The sequence below is a fragment of the Fusarium phalaenopsidis genome (genome assembly GCF_050370095.1).
Source record: "Fusarium phalaenopsidis strain FUZ10S chromosome Unknown contig_32322, whole genome shotgun sequence".
NCBI lineage: Eukaryota > Fungi > Ascomycota > Sordariomycetes > Hypocreales > Nectriaceae > Fusarium > Fusarium phalaenopsidis.
Genome location: NW_028145396.1, coordinates 135632 through 152596, shown reverse-complemented (window position 1 = coordinate 152596; position 16965 = coordinate 135632). Strand labels below are relative to the sequence as shown.

At 47.7% G+C, this 16965-nt stretch overlaps 4 protein-coding genes across 4 annotated transcripts; 1 reads left to right on the top strand and 3 right to left on the bottom strand.

Moving 5' to 3' along the window:
- Positions 1 to 6744: 6744 nt before the first annotated feature.
- Positions 6745 to 8450, bottom strand: LRP88_12655 (glycoside hydrolase superfamily; the record flags this gene model as incomplete). The annotated part of the gene is made up of 4 exons (XM_083249047.1): positions 6745 to 7762; positions 7818 to 8064; positions 8183 to 8324; positions 8397 to 8450. 4 exons carry the CDS (start codon positions 8448 to 8450, stop codon positions 6745 to 6747), a joined length of 1461 nt encoding a protein of 486 aa, XP_083095206.1.
- Positions 8451 to 9188: 738 nt separating this feature from the next.
- LRP88_12654 (general substrate transporter) lies at positions 9189 to 10967 on the top strand (the record flags this gene model as incomplete). Its single annotated transcript, XM_083249046.1, has 6 exons — positions 9189 to 9270; positions 9407 to 9586; positions 9638 to 9783; positions 9842 to 10222; positions 10277 to 10789; positions 10848 to 10967. The coding sequence occupies 6 exons, from the start codon at positions 9189 to 9191 to the stop codon at positions 10965 to 10967; spliced, it is 1422 nt and encodes a 473-aa protein (XP_083095205.1).
- A 464-nt stretch (positions 10968 to 11431) lies between these two features.
- LRP88_12653 (uncharacterized protein) lies at positions 11432 to 13065 on the bottom strand (the record flags this gene model as incomplete). Its single annotated transcript, XM_083249045.1, has 3 exons — positions 11432 to 12436; positions 12514 to 12542; positions 12600 to 13065. 3 exons carry the CDS (start codon positions 13063 to 13065, stop codon positions 11432 to 11434), a joined length of 1500 nt encoding a protein of 499 aa, XP_083095204.1.
- Positions 13066 to 13507: 442 nt separating this feature from the next.
- LRP88_12652 (uncharacterized protein) lies at positions 13508 to 15230 on the bottom strand (the record flags this gene model as incomplete). Its single annotated transcript, XM_083249044.1, has 2 exons — positions 13508 to 14919; positions 14975 to 15230. The coding sequence occupies 2 exons, from the start codon at positions 15228 to 15230 to the stop codon at positions 13508 to 13510; spliced, it is 1668 nt and encodes a 555-aa protein (XP_083095203.1).
- Between the last annotated feature and the right edge of the window lie 1735 nt (positions 15231 to 16965).

Sequence of the window (16965 nt, the reverse complement as noted above, 5' to 3'; positions counted from 1 at the left end):
GGTAACAGTATTGCTCAGAGTATGCAGTACACTACTGAACAAGAGCTATCAACGTGTGACGATCGTGTGTTTCCCAAGGGATAAACCGGTCGTGCAGGGTTTATGTTGGCAGAGAGTGCTGGGCGTAGTCTGAGCAATAGGTTGTAAGTCACGTCTGGTAATATGCTCAATGGTATTGAGTGTAACCAAGTTGTATTGATAGCTGAGGTAGCTAGTACATAAGAAAGTACAATGAGCGTGTTCTATATACTTGGGATCAATCCTTGGACCGACGTTCTCTGGGTTCGGTCCATTGGTAGGGCCGACGTTTTCAACGTTCGGTCCTGGGACCCATGGGAGCGACGTTCGGTTTCCTCGGTCCTGCTTAGTCAGAGTGTTTTCTGCCATGCTTCCCCGCCTGGCCCATGTCATGGCCGTGACACGTATAAGAGGGAAATAAATAAAAAATAGCATTTTATACTTAGTATAGCCTTTATAAATAGCTAGTTATACTATTTAGCCTTATAGGCGCCTTAGTGACCTTTTAATAATATATTAACTATATGCTATAGGACTACTTAGATAAGTTTTACTTAGCTTATATTAATAATATTCTTATTTACTTAGATAGGTCCCTAGCTAATTATAAAAAGAAGGTAAAGCTAGTCCTCTAGAGGTTATAAGAGGTAGGCCTATAGATTAATATTAATAAATATAAATTTAAGACTATAAGTATTAAATACCTTAGATTTATTATTAAAGCTAGGCGAGGAATTTAAGTTAACCTAGAGAAGGTAAAAGTAATCTAATTATAAGAGTAGCTTTATTTAGTTAAGGAAGTTAGAAGGTTCTTAGGCTTTATAAATTATTATTAATAGTTTATCTTAAGGTTTTTTTTTATTATATTACCTCTTATAGCCCTAATAAAGAAAGAGGCTATATTTATTTAGTTAAATAATTACTAAATAGCCTTTAAGGAGCTTAAAGCGCTTCTTATTAGCATACCTATGCTAGCCTAATAAGACCCTAACTAAGAGATAATCCTTAAGATTAACTCTTCTAGATATATTACTAGGGGTGCCTTTTTATAAGTAAAGAAAAATAAAATTCTCTAGCTAATAGCTTTTTTCTTAAAGAAAAACCTACTTATTAAATATAATTATTTAATCTATAATAAAGAGCTACTTATAATTATTTACTATTTAGAATACTAAGATATAAAATTAAAGAGTATAACCTCCTTTCTAATCCTTATAGATTACCTTAACCTCTAATACTTTATAAAGAAGTAATAACTTAGTAAAAGGTAGGTCTACTAGGCAGAGATATTATCGCGGTTTAACTTTATAATCTAATTCTAACTTAATAAAGAGGCTATTATCTTAGATGCCCTCTTATAATAAGAGTAAGATATGCTAGAGGATTATGAGGATAACTAGATTAGAGGCCGGTACTTATAGCTTTTATAGCTAAGTGAAAGGAAAGATAAGAAGTATCTAATTATAAGGGGAAAAGCAGGCTATATTTCGAAGGGTAATATAGACTAACCTAGAGATTAAGAAGTAAACTAAGATAGATAAATTAAAAACCTTTTTACTAATAATTAATTATAATAACTATAGGACTAAGGATTATAATAATATAACTAATACTAGTTAATCTATAAGGCTATGCAATAAGGCAAAAGGCGGCTGCCTTTATAGTAGGGACTCCCTATTATGCTATCTAAATGCTTAATCGATGAGGGAGAATAGCTTTGTTAGCGTGAGCGGATATAAGTCCTAAGCTATGAGCCGCTCCGCATAAGGATTATCTAAGATATGTATGATTCGGCGCTTACTGGTCACCTAGGACGGGATATATTAAAGTCCCTTGTTAGTAGATGGTTCTATTAGCCAGGGCTTGACTTAGACGTATAGTAATTTATGCGGAATTGTGATACTTATGGCCGGAGTACTATCTAGAGAGAGAAACGCCGTGGCCTCTTAAAGCTGCTCTTAATCCCGGACTAGATATGGTTAGAGATATCTATTGATTTTATTATGGATCTCCCACTAACTCGATTAAATAGTTCTATAAACCTTATAGTTATTATAGACCGTCTCTTAAAGAGTATTATCCTTAAACCTATGAAGGAGATTATAATTAGTGCTATTACTAAGACCCTATTATGGTGCTTTGTCTAATACTATAGTATCCCTAGGGGAATCGTAATAGATAGAGGGACCTAATTTATAAGCCGAATGTGGAAGAGGCTATATAAGCTGCTCCGTATCTAATAGAGGCTATTAATAGCCTGGCACCCCGAGACCGATGGAGCTATAGAGAGGGCTAATTAGGAGGTTAAAAGATATATCCGTATCTTCGCTACCTACGCATAGGATGACTGGGACGAACTCCTGCCTGCAGTAGCAGTGGCTATCAATAACCGTCTAGTAATATCTATAGGACTACTCGGGGGGCTGACTAATGATAGGCCGCCCCTCTCTTCACCAGAGAGGGGGTGACGAAGGCTATAACCGCGTCACTTTTGTAACCACCTTTGAAGCTGTAACTGCATCACATCTTGACGAAATAGAGGCCAAATAGAATAAAAATACTATCAGTGAATATCGATTAATCTGATCAATTGATACTATTAATTTGAACCTTCTTGAAGCTATTCCCACGTTGTTGTGTGTAAGTAAATGTGATCCCTAGCCTCGGGCCCGCGACTGCGGCACGGGAATTGTTACTCCGGCCACCACAATCACCGGCTCGACCCTCTCGTCATCCGAGTAGCTATTACGCACCCGATGATAGCCAAATCCGCCCCAATCTTCACGGCAAGATAGATCCTCTTCTTCATCACTATTCTCATGTGAATAATCCCCACTTCCGGCCGCCAAAGCGGTGCGCGTGAAGCTCTCGATCTGTGTGTTCGTGATGATCTCAATTTCATCGCTATCCGAGTCCTCGTTGCCGGGCAACAGAGGCGTCATGCCTCCTGATGATACCGAGAGCACATCCTCGGGTATATCGTCTTGATGACCTCGCAAGGCTGCAGCCTTGGCAACTTCTGCTAAGTAAGCGGCGGCCTCGGGAATAGCTTCGAGTACGTGAGGACCCCAAATTCGATAGTAGAAGTGCCGGGTTTCCTCGTTGGCTTCGATCCAAAGGCGCCGACGATTCTCTAAGATCGATATTTCCTCCTCAGACTGCAGCTTCTGGCGGTCAGCTTCTTGTGAAGCTATCGCGGCGGCTTCTGCGGCGGCTCTTTCTCTCTTCGCTTTCACAGCCGCACCTCCACGCAGTCGAGGCCTGCCAGCATCACGAAGATCACGAAAGTCGGCTTGCTGCTGGCGCTGTAGCTTCTTTAGGTCTCGCTGCCGCTCTTCTGACTCTCGAGCTTCCACCTTCTTCTTCAATTCACTTATAGTAAAAGCACCATCTTGAACCCCTCGAATTTGACGACGACTTCGTATGCGGCGGGCCTCGAGACGTATTCGTTCTTTCTGTAAAGCGATGATATTCTCATGTGAATACTGCGTGACGATCGCGAGGTCAATACACGCTTCAGCGTGCCGAATCGTCCTACGGGCCGGGCTATTGAGGACCTCGAGATCCTTCTGAATAGTTGCAAATTGCTTCTTTACTTTCCTTGGCGTTACTATCTGCTGTCTTAAAAGTCGTGGGAATAGGGGCTTATCTTGCTCTTCCACGTGATGGCGAAGGGGTTTGAGTATAGCTTCCGGGTTAAAAGGGAAGATTCCTGCCCTCTCAAAGCCAACGTATATATGACATGCTTTAAAAGCTGCGGCATACATACGATTCCACTGATTGAGGAAGTCAAATCGTGATATTTGAGTCCCTCCGCCTGTGATGAAGTCCCTGAGGGCGCTACGCTGCTCATTTTTGAGATGCTGATAGACTCCAACGTCAAGAGGTTGTAGACGATGGCTCATATGACTAGGGAGGCGGAAGGGGATAATATTAAACCTTTCACAATACAAGATAAATTCAGGGATCTCATGAGCAGAAAATGAATCCATCAACAGCAGCCTATAAGTCGTCGGCGCCGGCCGGACTTAGAATCGCGGTTTAAACGCGTATTCCTTATCAAACACTTCCTTCGTGATAGTCAAGGGATAGCCAAACCACTCCTCAATAGAGGAGTTAGCAAAACTCTCGCTAGCTACAAAGGCATAGCGGTTAAAGTGTTATAACCACTGCATAGCCCGCTGTGTATTATTAAAGCCCGTATCCGTGAAGGTGAGGACCACACGCTCGTCAATATCAGCACGTGTATACTCCTCGAGGAGGACTTTGGCGGTGAGGATAAGGAAAGAAGGAATAGCCCGGCCGGCGGCGCTGACGGCATCAACAGACGTAAGAGACTCTTTGTTCCCCGGCTGAAAGACAGTAGGTCGCCGATTTCGTTTCTTCCTAGTAGAAAAGAGCTTCAGGCTACCGTTTATCCACCCAATTTGTAAGGGGGTCTCATCAAAATTCCAAAGGTTATACGGCTTGATATCAAAGCGGCGCAAAACAGCGTCTAGCTCGTGGAACCAATCTGCGATATGTTATATATCCATCTCAGCGCTGCCACGGGTGACTTCTCTGACCGACGGCGACGAAAGTTGAAGCTCCTTATGCCGCTTTTTAAACCTCCTTACCCAAGCTTCTGATACAGGAGGCATAGGACCGTTGAATCGGTGTTGCCGTAGAAAACTCGCGTAGTTGCGAATAGCTTCTCCTGTGACCGCAAATGCGCACCCCTCCACAGACTGAATAAAGGTAACTAAAGCTCTTTCTTCTGGCCCAGTCAGGGCTGCTGGTGTGCCTCGTTGTGAGTTAGAAGGAAGAGGCTGTCCCCTTTTTAATAGATATATGTATTTCTTCGTCAAAGACTCCTTTGCGTGGTGAATTGCAGCTGTTTTCGCGATGCTGTATTGTTGTGGCGAGGGATTCGCCCGAGTTGTCGGTGGCGCGGATGCACCGGATAGATATGCATGCGCCGCACGCGCCGCAGCGGCGCTTTCTTTGGCTGAAAATCGAGGCATAGTGAATGTCAATTGAGAAGTGCTATTATTTTAATTTTGAAGCTATTCGGACTTGAATTCATTGAGAATTGGGATAGTTACAGCTTCAAAGGTGGTTACAAAAGTGACGCGGTTACAGCCTTCGTCACCCCCTCTCTGATGAAGAGAGGGGTTGCGTAAATCGCTTACCTAATCCCCCGAGTAAGTCCGTTCTTCCTCACGCACGGCTATAACCTGGAACCTATCGAGATCAATGAACGGCTCTGACCGGATGGGAAGTCGCCGGTAGCTCGGGCCGAGTCTATTATCTAAAGACTAAAAGAAGCTGCCGAATGGGCGTAGGCCGCGATGGCCTCAGCGTAAGAGCGATAAGAGGAGAACGCAAATACCCGACGGCAACTATCTGATTAGTTTAAACTAGGAGATAAGGTATGGCTACGACTCCGTTATATACGTTTAGACCGACCCTCTAGGAAGTTTAATTAGCTCTTAGCTAAGTATACTATCCTTGAGATTATTGGATTATATGCTTACCGCCTTAATACCCCCCTAGGGATCTATAATATGTTTTATATTTCCCTCTTATGGCTAGCTGCGGATGACTTATTGCCTTCCTAGTGGTCTGATGATTATTGGCCGCCTGCTATATTGATGGATAATGGCGAGGAATATGAAGTTGAGGAGATCTTATAAGTTAAGAAGGTGCGTAAGTAATGGAAAGCCCTAGTGAAATAGATAGGCTACGTGAAGCTAACGTGGGAACCACTTAATTAAATGGTTGATATAGTAGCTTTAGCACGCTATGAGGCTTAGCATGGCAGGATGGGACCTAAACCTCCCCCTAGAAGAGGAGAGGAGGGGGGTATTGTAATGGGCTGAGCCCGTGGGGGTCTCGGCTTGCACTCTCGACTAAGACCCACATAAGCTCAACAGCTAAAAGGGGCTCTTTTCGCTTCTCTTTTTTCACTTTCTTTTCCTTTCTTCCTTAGCTTTAGGATACTCGTTAGAGTCGTTCAGCTAGTTGTTAATATACTCAGCTGGACCGTTACATTATATTAGCCCTCCCTAATATTAAAGTACTAATAAACCGCTTTAGGCATAAAAGAGTTAAACCTATTAGCTTCTTAGCGTCTACCCATCTTAGTCTTAAGGTCTAAGCGGCGCTTAATAAATCTAGTCACCTAGTTATATCTTAATTCCGGTTAGTTGCCTTATTATCTTAGCAGGCTCATAACATAAGCGCAAATCTAATTATAAGATAGAGCGTATCCTAGAGACTCCTAATAAAAAATCTAAAACGCTAATTTATCTTTTTAATTCTTAGATAACTATTAGCTAGGCTATATTTATTCTTTTACGGGTATTTAGCCATTAAGTCTATCAATTAAAGTAGTTTAAGGCACGTCGCGTCGCTAAGCCGCCTAAGGGGGTAAAAAGCTATTATCAGTGATATCTAATATAGCCTCGGCTATGTCGTCTTCTATATATTTCTAACGAGGCTAAGATAAAGGCATTTTAGTCATATTATAAGAGACTAGCAAGAGTAATATTAAGAAGGAGCGGTAAAGAAATTAGGGGTTAAAGTAGTAATATTTCCTTACTACTACCCGCATATATTACATGCCCTATTTAGCAATATAAGAACAGAAATAGAAATTTCAATTAGTTCTATACTTAATAGAAGTAATTGCTCTCAAATAACTTTTATTCTAGTCAAGCTATGTGTAAATGAAAGTATTAAGTTTTAGTAGTAGATTTTTTTTTTTGCTTGACGAAAGGGTGGGGTTGTCGAAAGGGTGGTGGTGCATGGTAGTGGTCTTGCCCTAACAACGTCAAGTTTGGATCGGTCGAAAAGAAAGTCCTCTGTAGAGACCTTGAGATCCCGCTGCACCTCCAGAACGACATTCTCGTCCACAGTACACTTCGCATTTCCGGGACCGCAGAGACTCAGGTCGTAGAACCCAGTGTTTCTTGCAGTGAAGTCGAAAGTCATGGAGGTGCAAAAGTTGGAACGGTCGACCAGCCCGTCGGGGGCATGCTCGACGAGCATGTACAGAGTATCCTTCAAAGTCTGAGAAAAAAAGCGGTTGTCGGTGGAGGGCTGATCCCCGTTGTACCAGTCCAACGTGATCTCTCCAAGTTTGAGGCGGGACTCATTCGGAAGTGGTACGAGGCGTTCGATCGCGACTCCAGAGCCATAGGATGCCCCAAGAAATGACCTCTGTATGGCCTCCCATGGCGTCGAGGTGTATGGGACCTTCAAGCTGGCAGAGCCACCACCGAACAGGGCGGGCTCTTTTGCATGCCGTCCAAACACAGTGAGCCTTGAATGACGCTCGACGAGAGGGAGAGTGCCTTTTTCGTTCTTCAGAAGCACGATGCTGGCCTCAGCAGCATGTCTAAGTAGATTTCGTGATTTTGGATCGTCGAGATAATGTGGTTCTTCGGCTTTCGGGAGGGGCGCGGCGCCAGGTGTTCCAACGCGGCCTGTTTTCCGTAGCAGGTCCAAAACTCTTGCTGTGGAGTTTGTTATTTGATGATTCGTTATATCTCCCTGTTTCAGGGCCTCCAGAATGGCTCCCTGGCTGCGGAATTTGGTGGGCCCCAGCATCTCAATGTCAAGCCCGGCCGTGAAAGCGGCGGCTGTGCTATAGGTTCCGAACCAATCCGAGATGACCACACCAGCGTAGCACCACTCGTTGCGAAGAATTGACAGAAGGTCTTCAGACTCGGAGCAGAAGGAACCGTTGACCGAGTTGTACCTGCAATATCGTACTTTGGTCAGACTTTAGGCTCTCGAAAGACAGGGTCAGTGACCACGCTGTCATGATGCACCATGGGTTCCCTAGCTCCACAACGATGCGGAAGGGTTCCAGGTAGATCTCCCTCATAGCTCGTTCGCTGATAACACTATCTCTCCATCTCCGTCCATTCTCTGCCTCGTTCGCTAGGAAATGCTTCGGGCTGGCAGAAATACCTTGTCCCTGCAGCCCCTGCGTAAAGGCAGAGGCAATGACGCCGCTGAGCATGGGGTCTTCACTAAATGACTCGAAATTTCGGCCACCTGCCAACCCTGTCTGTCAGTCGAGGCCCTGAGAGTGTACTTCAGTAATACTAACAGAGAGGATTGCGATGGATATTCATCGTTGGGGCTAGCAAGCAGTGTACGCCCTTGCGCTTACACTCTTCCGCAAGCAGGCGAGCAAGCTGCGCGGTCAGGTCAATGCCAAAAGACGCCCCGAGAGCGGTGGCACAAGGAATGGCAGCCGAAGGCGCTCCATTGATCCAGTCTTCTCCTCGAACGCCATTGGGTCCGTCCGAGAACTTCAAACATCCGAGCCCGAGAGGTTCGTTTTTGCTGGTATGCCAAAAGTCTTGCCCGGAAAGTAGGCTTACTGCGTTCGCGAAGGAGAATCGAGAGGCAGGATCTTCTTGATCAATGAAGCCCATGATGTTCGGCTGTAGGGGGATGTCAGAGGCAATGACAAACTGGAGCCAAATTTAAACCGCTGTCAATTAAAGCAGCTGAGGAGGATGGACTTGCTGATACGAGATCTTGAGAGAAAGGGAATCGAGTGGAGGGAACCGACAGGTCAAGTTCACATTGACAAGTCCCCTAGGGATGGAGTTGGAGCGATATCGGACTGTCACCTACCCATTCTTGGATTGGAATCTACTAGTACCTCTAAGATCACACTCAATCCAGGAAGTTTTGAGCCGTTTCGGGGCATTTCGGCTGCAGTGCCGGCCTGGGCATGGCTCTGGGCGGGATTTGTGGTTGGTCGGGGCATTTCGGTTCTCTCGCCGATGGCCACCATGGTCTAGAACACTGACAAGAGTTGGCGGAACTGACAAGCCTCCCTGGCAATCTCGCTCTCCATTTCGCTTCTCCCGCTCCTTCAACCTAGGTTTGCGAAGGCGACAGAGCGACCGGCTACCCCAGATGGGGTAAGAGAGCCCGTTCCAGATTTTCAGGACACGCGAGGTTCAGCTGGAGACTTAGCTTCGACAGAGTAAGAGACGGAGGCGAACATACTCGAGGTCCAAGGGCGAAGTGTTCGCCGTCTTTGTCGCATTACTGATCATAAATACGCCGTGTCCCGATGCGAAAACGCTTGCCAGCTTTTCCATCCAAACATTCAACAGCCATCCTACACCGAACAATCGAGCAAAGCCAGAGACACCAATATGCCTGCGAAAGACTACGCCGTTCCTCAAAAACCCCGGCCTGCTGAGTCTCTACCTCCTCCTCGTCCCAGGCTCTTTGATTGTCAGCGCGGCAATGGGATATGATAGCTCTTTGATGAATGGCATCCAGGGAGTCGATCGCTGGGTCTCTTGTCAGTTCTTTCACCATGCGAAGCGTCATTTCCTCCTCGAGTTGCTAACTGTTGAGAATTTTGCAGACTTCAACAACCCTGAAGGTGCCCTTCTCGGCATTATGAATGCGATCCTTCCTCTCGGCGCTGTCTTCGGCACGGTTCCTGCTGCTTGGGCGTCTGACCACCACGGCAGACGATGGGCGATGGTCGTCGGCGATATCATCGTCATAATTGCGACGGTGATCCAAACGGCCAGCATCAACAGTCAGTTCAACCCATGATAATCTTAATTGAGCAGCCTAACAATCCGGCCAGCCGTCATGTACATGGTGTCACGCTTCATGATCGGTTTCGGAATCACCATTGCGTCGACTTCCGCCCCGATGCTGGCCGCGGAGCTGGCCCATCCCGAGTCGAGAACGACCCTTACGTCCATGTACAACACTCTCTGGTATTTAGGGGTAAGCGATATAATCCTATTGCTGTTGGTGTCACATTCTACTCACACGTGTTGTCCAGTCTATTATCGCTGCGTGGACGACGTATGGCACTTATCGCATCAACTCCGAATGGTCTTGGAGACTTCCTCCAGCCTTGCAAGCCCTTCCTGCCATTATAAATTTGTCCGCCATTTGGTTTCTGCCTGAGAACCCTCGATGGCTCATTGGACAGGATCATCACAAGGAAGCGCGCGCCATTCTCATCAAGTACCACGCGAATGGTGATGAGAACTCGGCATTTGTCGCAGCCGAGTTTGACGAGATCCGTACCACTTTGCAGCTGGAGCTATCCGGCTCGCGCTCCTGGATGGAACTTATCAAGACGAAGACGAACAAGCATCGCACATTTCTTGTTCTTTGCTGCGCCTTCTTCCCTCAGTGGTCAGGAAATGGGCTGGTGGTACGTCTACTTAACGAAACACCTTTCTGATTTTAATGTTAACCATGTCTCCAGTCGTACTACATTGCTCCGGTTCTGCGGTCCATCGGTATCAACTCTCAGGAGGATATAACCCTGATCAACGGCATCCTTCAGATCTGGAACATGATCGTGGCAATGACAGGTGCAAACCTGGTCAGCCGAGTCGGTCGACGCCCACTCTTCATCGTCGCTACCAGCTGCATGTTGGCCGGCATGGTTGCGTGGAATGTTGCGGGCAGCGTGTTCGCCAAGACCAAATCAGAGGCCACCGGTGCCGGCATCCTCACCCGTGTTATCTTCTTTGCCTCTTCCTACAACATCTGCTGGAACCCCCTGGCTGTGGCGTATCCCGTGGAGATTCTCCCCTTCAACATTCGCGCTAAGGGCATCGCGCTCCTCATGGGATCCATCAAGGGAGCTAGCTTCTTCAACCAGTTTGTGAACCCTATTGGATTACAGAACCTTGGCTGGAAGTACTATATTGTGTGCTGCGTCTGGCTCTCTATTGTCTTGACAACTGTCTTCTTTGCGTTTCCTGAGACCAAGGTCAGTCCACCCCGCCGATACCCGATTCTCGCGTCCCGCAATCTAATCAAACTTACAGAATCGCTCCCTGGAGGAAGTTGGTGAGATTTTCGACAAGAACACTGCAGAAGAGAATGTGAAGCGCCTGGAAGAAAGCACCGTTGAGTGCATCGAGGATAAGATCAAGGGGCAAGAGTAAATAGAAAAGTACTAGGGAAGTTGCTAACAGCAGCCCGTTGTCAAAGGCTAGCGATGGTATCTCATCATGGTCAAGATTAATCTCACCGGCTACTTTCTACCGTTAACTTGGAAACATGTTCGGATTGTTTTCACTTAAGAAAGGAGAATAGAACATGGATTGATAACGTTCTATTTACGTCAATAGTAAAAGAATACTATTCGACCCAGACTGTTAAAAGTAAGCCATAGTAAGAAATAGAAATTTGCGTTATACAACTTCTAAAACTAATAGGCATTCTTTCTCTTCCTCTACCCTGGCTGAGAAATGGGCTTGACCTTCTCCATAGCAGAACGAACTGGCATTTTGTATTCCAACGTGAGACCATCCAATTTCACACCGTCTGGCTCCTGGCACCAGATTAGGATTCCCAGCCAGCTCTCGCCCTGATGATTCAAAACACCTTCAGGTACACGAAAAGACTTCTAAGGGCCCACTTCATTGATATAACGACCAAAATTGTACCCGTTGACAAACAACTGCGCACGATAGGATGGCGTAGGAACTGCCTCGTTGGCGAACGAAAAGAAGAGTGGCACATCCCACCCTTGGGGAAGGTTCAGATCGAAGGATGTGGTGAAATACCCAAGGCCCGGTCCAGAAAGGCCCTTTGTAATTGGATTCCGTTTACTCCATGAACGCTCCTTCATCGGTGGTCCGGGCTGGTGAAAGCCATTTCTCTCAACGAAGCTGCCACCCTCGTTCAATGGCCCACGGACACGATCCTGGTAGTCTTCTCCGCCAAGATTCCCGGTAATTCTCCAGCTTATTGCTTCTTGTTCCCGTTGCTGAAGGGTGTAGTTCAAAATGCCTCGTGGATGCTTCATTTCGTCGTCCCCGACCCAGGGGTTAAGCTCATATCCTTGGTTGTCTTGAAGAATAGTGAGGGTGTATCTGCGGCCTTGATCCAACCGGGGGAATTCGTACGTCGTGTTGGCGTCAGGCCTTGTAGCGTTGACCTTGGATGATCCCAAGTAAGTGCCATTCAGCCACACGGAGTTGGAAAAAGCCCACCCTCCCTGATTCCAAATTTCCAATCCTGTTTCGTTGCCCGAGGAAACAAAATGTCCCCGATATATCAGAAGGCCCGCATGAAAGCCGTAATCCCCGGAATACAGAGAACTTGGTGTTGAGAGAGCGCGATAGTCATTGTGCGAGTCTCGCAAATCCGCCTTGGGCCACCCAGCGTCATCGTACTTGGGTTTCACCTCTGGTAGGCTGTCGATGAATTTCCAGCTGCTGGTGGAAAAATCGGGAAGACTGATACGCGGTGCTTCGAACGAGGCATCCGTTGACCAAACGCCCTTGATGGGTTCCAAGTGCTTAAACTTCTTGTTGTTGATGAATAGATTCTTGACCTGAGCGGGCACGGCGAATACTTCTACAGTGGTCGTCTGGTTGAAGTCCGCCGAGATTTCGAGTCTGTTGCCCTGGACGCGTACACTCCGAACCAAGTATGGCCCCTTGATAATGATTTTTGTTTCAGGCCAGATTTTTGCAAGTCAACGACCCAGTAGTCATAGGCCGAATACTTCCCTAACGCGACAGTGTCAATGGACCATAAACAGACTGCATCGTAGCTCTATGACTTACCAAGCAGAACCAGCCGTGTGCTTCCAACGTCAACAATTGAACGGTCTTTTGCTGCGTCCCAAGCGATGACAAGAGAACCACCTTGCCTCTTGGTTTTGATGGATGACCTAGCACCTTCACGATGCTGATAGATTTTTGCGTTGCGCGGGATGTCAATGGCACACTCGTGACGCTCGTCAGCTCGGCCGTACAAGACGAGGACTTGCCGGCCGTCCGTTTCCGTGATGGCAAGGATCTCGACACTTGAGTATCGAAGATGAGTGTTACCGCTCAGCTGCAAGTCAGTGGTGAGAATCTTGGAATCCCGACCATTCAAGGCCAACTTCTCAACTAGCTGCGGAATCGTTATGTTACCCGCCCTTGTGGGAAGGGTGATTTTATACTCTGTCTTCTTCCGCTGAGAGTACTCGGTATGACGCAGCACCCAGAATCCAGTCTCATTGGCAGAGAGCGGCGTGACGGTCAGGTCGGTAGTGGCCGTCAGCGCTGTTGTTGCTCTTCGCGGCACAGCTTCCCTTTAGGCCGACAGAGGAGAAGAAGTACCCCAAAAGCTGGGCCTCGCCCCTTTTTGCGAGTGATTGTGCGGTCTTCAGCGATAGTTGCACCATAATCATAAGAAGTGTAGCCCCTTGGGTAACCCAAGTTCCCCCAGTTGGTGCCGTTTAATATAAGCAGTGCTAAATATAACTAAGAGCTATAAATTCATGTTGTGGTTAAATATTTAGATCTAACGTCACTAGCTTACCTTGAGCAGTACCTGGAATAACTTAATGAATAACTAGCTTGCCAATCGGCCAGTGATAAAAGGTTTGTTCTTTGCTATACTATGACAGCTTACCCCCACCTCTCCTTAAATATATTCACGCTCAGCTCCCATCAACTCATGCCCTAGCATGTACACCGAGTAATTAGACGGCCTCGTTGTTGATTTTGCCAGTGATGCCATCAATGACAGTTGTATCAAAAGGATCGACAACGGTAGTCGCAAACTGGCGCGCCGGCACCTTCTTCGCAAACAGAATATCGAGCTCGTGGTACGAGCGGTTCCAGGTCTCAGGCAGACGGTAGTAGCTCCAGACAAACATGCAAAAGCAAGTACCGCCCCAGACGAACCCAGTATAACCCTTGAGGTTCCACGCCTGCGGGTTCATGAAGTACTGCTGCAGAGTGCCGCCAATGGTGCCCATAATGTTAGACGAGTCGCGAGCGAGACAAATGGTCTTTTGCCGAAGACGAGTCGAGCCCATTTCGGCAGGGAGAGCCCAGCCAAGCTGGCCGGCAGACAGCTGAAAGATGAAAGTCCAAAGGAGGGTGAGGCAGGCCTGTGTCATGGCGACGGCCGAGATGTGAGTCCAGACGTTGAGAATACCGATGAGAATGAGCACAAAACACATGCCGCCCATGCCCCAGACGTAAATCGTGCGTCGGCCAAAGTTTGGCATGAGGACGAACCAGTTGATCAGACAGCCAAAGAATGCCAAGCCGGTTCCTCCAAGCGCAAGAGAGTAGGTCGTGCTCGTTCCGAGACCAACTTGGGAGAAAAAGTAGGAGCTGTTGTAAGCGAAGCAGATTCCACACAGGATCTGACCAGCAAAGACGACGCAAGAAATCTCGGTACGGCGGAGCTCAAAGCCCTTGAAGCAGTCCCAGTAGCTGGTTCCGACCTGCAACTGCTGCTCGAGGTTGTTGGTGTAAATGATGGTGGAAAGTGTCTTCTGAGGATCGACGTTGGTGGCCTTTGACGACTGTAGGCGGCGCAGAGACTCTTCGGCTTCGTGCAGCTTGCCCATTCTGACCAGATACCAGGGAGATTCGGGCGACATCCAGATGAGAGGAATGAGAACCACGGGCCAGACCCATTGCAAGGCAAAGGGAATTTTGTAGCCCCATGCATCGGTGCGCGTGGAGAGTCCTTTGAGAACACCAGCAGAAATCAGCTGGCCAATGATGAAGCACATATTCGTATACGACGTCATGTAGGTCCGGAGAACTGGTGGTAGAACTTCCGAAGCGTAGGCCGGGGCCGTTGTGGCGAGAATGCCCCATGGGATACCGCAGAGAATCTCGCCAACAACCAACGTGGGCAAGTTGGGGGCAAAGAAGACGACAAAGATGAAGGCAGTGAGGGCAGCCAGAGCTGCTAGCTGCACCCTTCGAGAGCCATACTTGGATACGAAGTAGCCGCACATCAGGCAGCCAAACACAGAGCCGACTCCCCCGCCCTGAGATAGTCCGGCTTGCCAAGCCGGGGTCAACTGGTATCCCGTTGGGGTCTCTGGAGTAACTCCCACGTATCGGCCGTACCTGATCAAGAACGACGCTAGAGTTCGCAGTCAGCAACCAGTTTGCATCTTCACGTTTGAGACAGTACTTACGATAGGCAAAGAAATTGGAAAGGAGGTTCGTGTCGTAGCCTTCCATGATGACACAGGTAGACGACACAAGCGCCCACATGATGGCCTGGGGATAGGCTCGGATGGCATCACGAATGCTGAGTTCGTGTTCGTCGGCAGTGCCTTCCAAAGCAGCCTTTTGGAGCTTGGTGTTATGGATTGTCGCTACCTTGGCAACTTCGGTCAAGGTCGTCTCGAGTTCAACTTGGTTGACCGAGGACGAATCGTGCTTCTCCATCGTGTAGGGAGTGGTGTCGGGCAATTCAATGTTGAAGAAGGTTCGAATCCGAATCGAGGTGGGTGGTGTCGATCTGGAGAAAACTATTTTCGATGATCTGGGGAACATATATATATGAATTGGTAGTCAATGAAAGTGAAGGCGATCAATGTGGTGTTGCTGGCTTTGGGATGACTGCCGACTCCAAACGACGCTGTTTTGCCCAGTCCACTGATGGGAAGATAGTCTCGCCACAGAACCGAAGGGGAATTATTCGGACAGAGGCATCGAGGAAATTGAGGTAAACCGGTTCTTGGTCTGGGCTGCAAGAGCTAGGTTACCCGAGCGCCTGGAGGAATTAAGTTTGTCGGACCGACATGTCCCCTCGCCACGCATCGACAAAGCAGCTAATCGGCTGAGACAATGAAGAACAACGATCGTCCAGCTCGTGAGAGGAGGGAGCTGGTTCACGGCTGGTAGCTCGTTTTCCCCATGGGGAGACTCTGCAGTCTCTGGACCGATTTTGTGGGGAAGCACGGGGACAGTCGACGCCACCGGGCCTTTGACTCGCAGAGTCCGAGTATTACCCCTTTTAGATAAGTCTTCTGCCTCCGGGGCGTCTGGTGCTTCTTGTCCGAAGTCTAGCCCGTTCGCAGGAGAACCCAAACGCGGGGCACATGGGACATGCGAATCGGGCTCCCCCTAGGCTTGAGTCTTTGGGGGCTTGATGGAATTCGCTCGGGTAATCAACAAAGGCATTTTATTTTATCAAAATTCAACCATAACGATGCATCTAGCAATATATATACATAAATAATAGAGTAAAAAGTAACTAATTAATTAATCTCCATAGAGCAATTTTTTTTTTAGTATTAGCTAAAAAAATATATAAAATAAGTGCTTAGAGGCTACTTACGAAATGTTATTACACCCTGGTCGCTTAGTCTAGAGCTTAAACCAATCCCCTTGAGATGCGTAAGGTGCTTTTCGGTATTTGTGGACCCCTTTCCCCACCTTCCCCCCAGTACAAGACGGTAGCGAGGAATCGCCTCAGAAAGATTTGTAACTTTGACTCTCACCCGAAAGAGGTGGGATATCACGTATCGCACATTTTAGCCATTTTGATTGGATCCTTACCCCCCAGTACGCAAAAAGCACCTGACGCATCTCAAGGGGATGAAAGGAGGGCTTAGACCGGGCGGGGTCCTTGTTGACTCCACAGTGGTTTCCTAACAGGAGAGGCAAGCCGGTCGCGGCTTGCGCATAGAGCCTTGAGGAACGGAGATGGCTATGGCGGTTTTCAAGGTGTTTTACAGCATTGGCCAAGAGCCTGCTATGGAGATTTTCACAAATGCTATTCCCAAGGTTGCGTGGTCTCGGCTGGCCCAGTGGCGAAATGTTCGGATTTCCCTCGTCGGACAGCACATTCGGCGATTCAGGCTTTGTGGTGGAGGATGATCGTGCAGACGCAGGTTATTTAAACCTAGAGCATTCGATTCAATTGCAAATGTGAAGCCTCTTCTCTTCTTCAAAACCGATCCTTTGACACGCGTCAAATCGATCTTTGTAGTTGTTCTCGTCCTGCCATGACACGAACCATGATCCACACAGTCGTCGGCGCCTCCTCACCCAGCCGTAAGCCCTCCCCCCTCAAGCCACTCCTCATCATCTAACAATTTGCAGCCATCGTGGTCGACGTGACTTCATTCGCCCTCAACGGCAAACACGTCTCGCACCGCTTCCACGTCGATGCCCC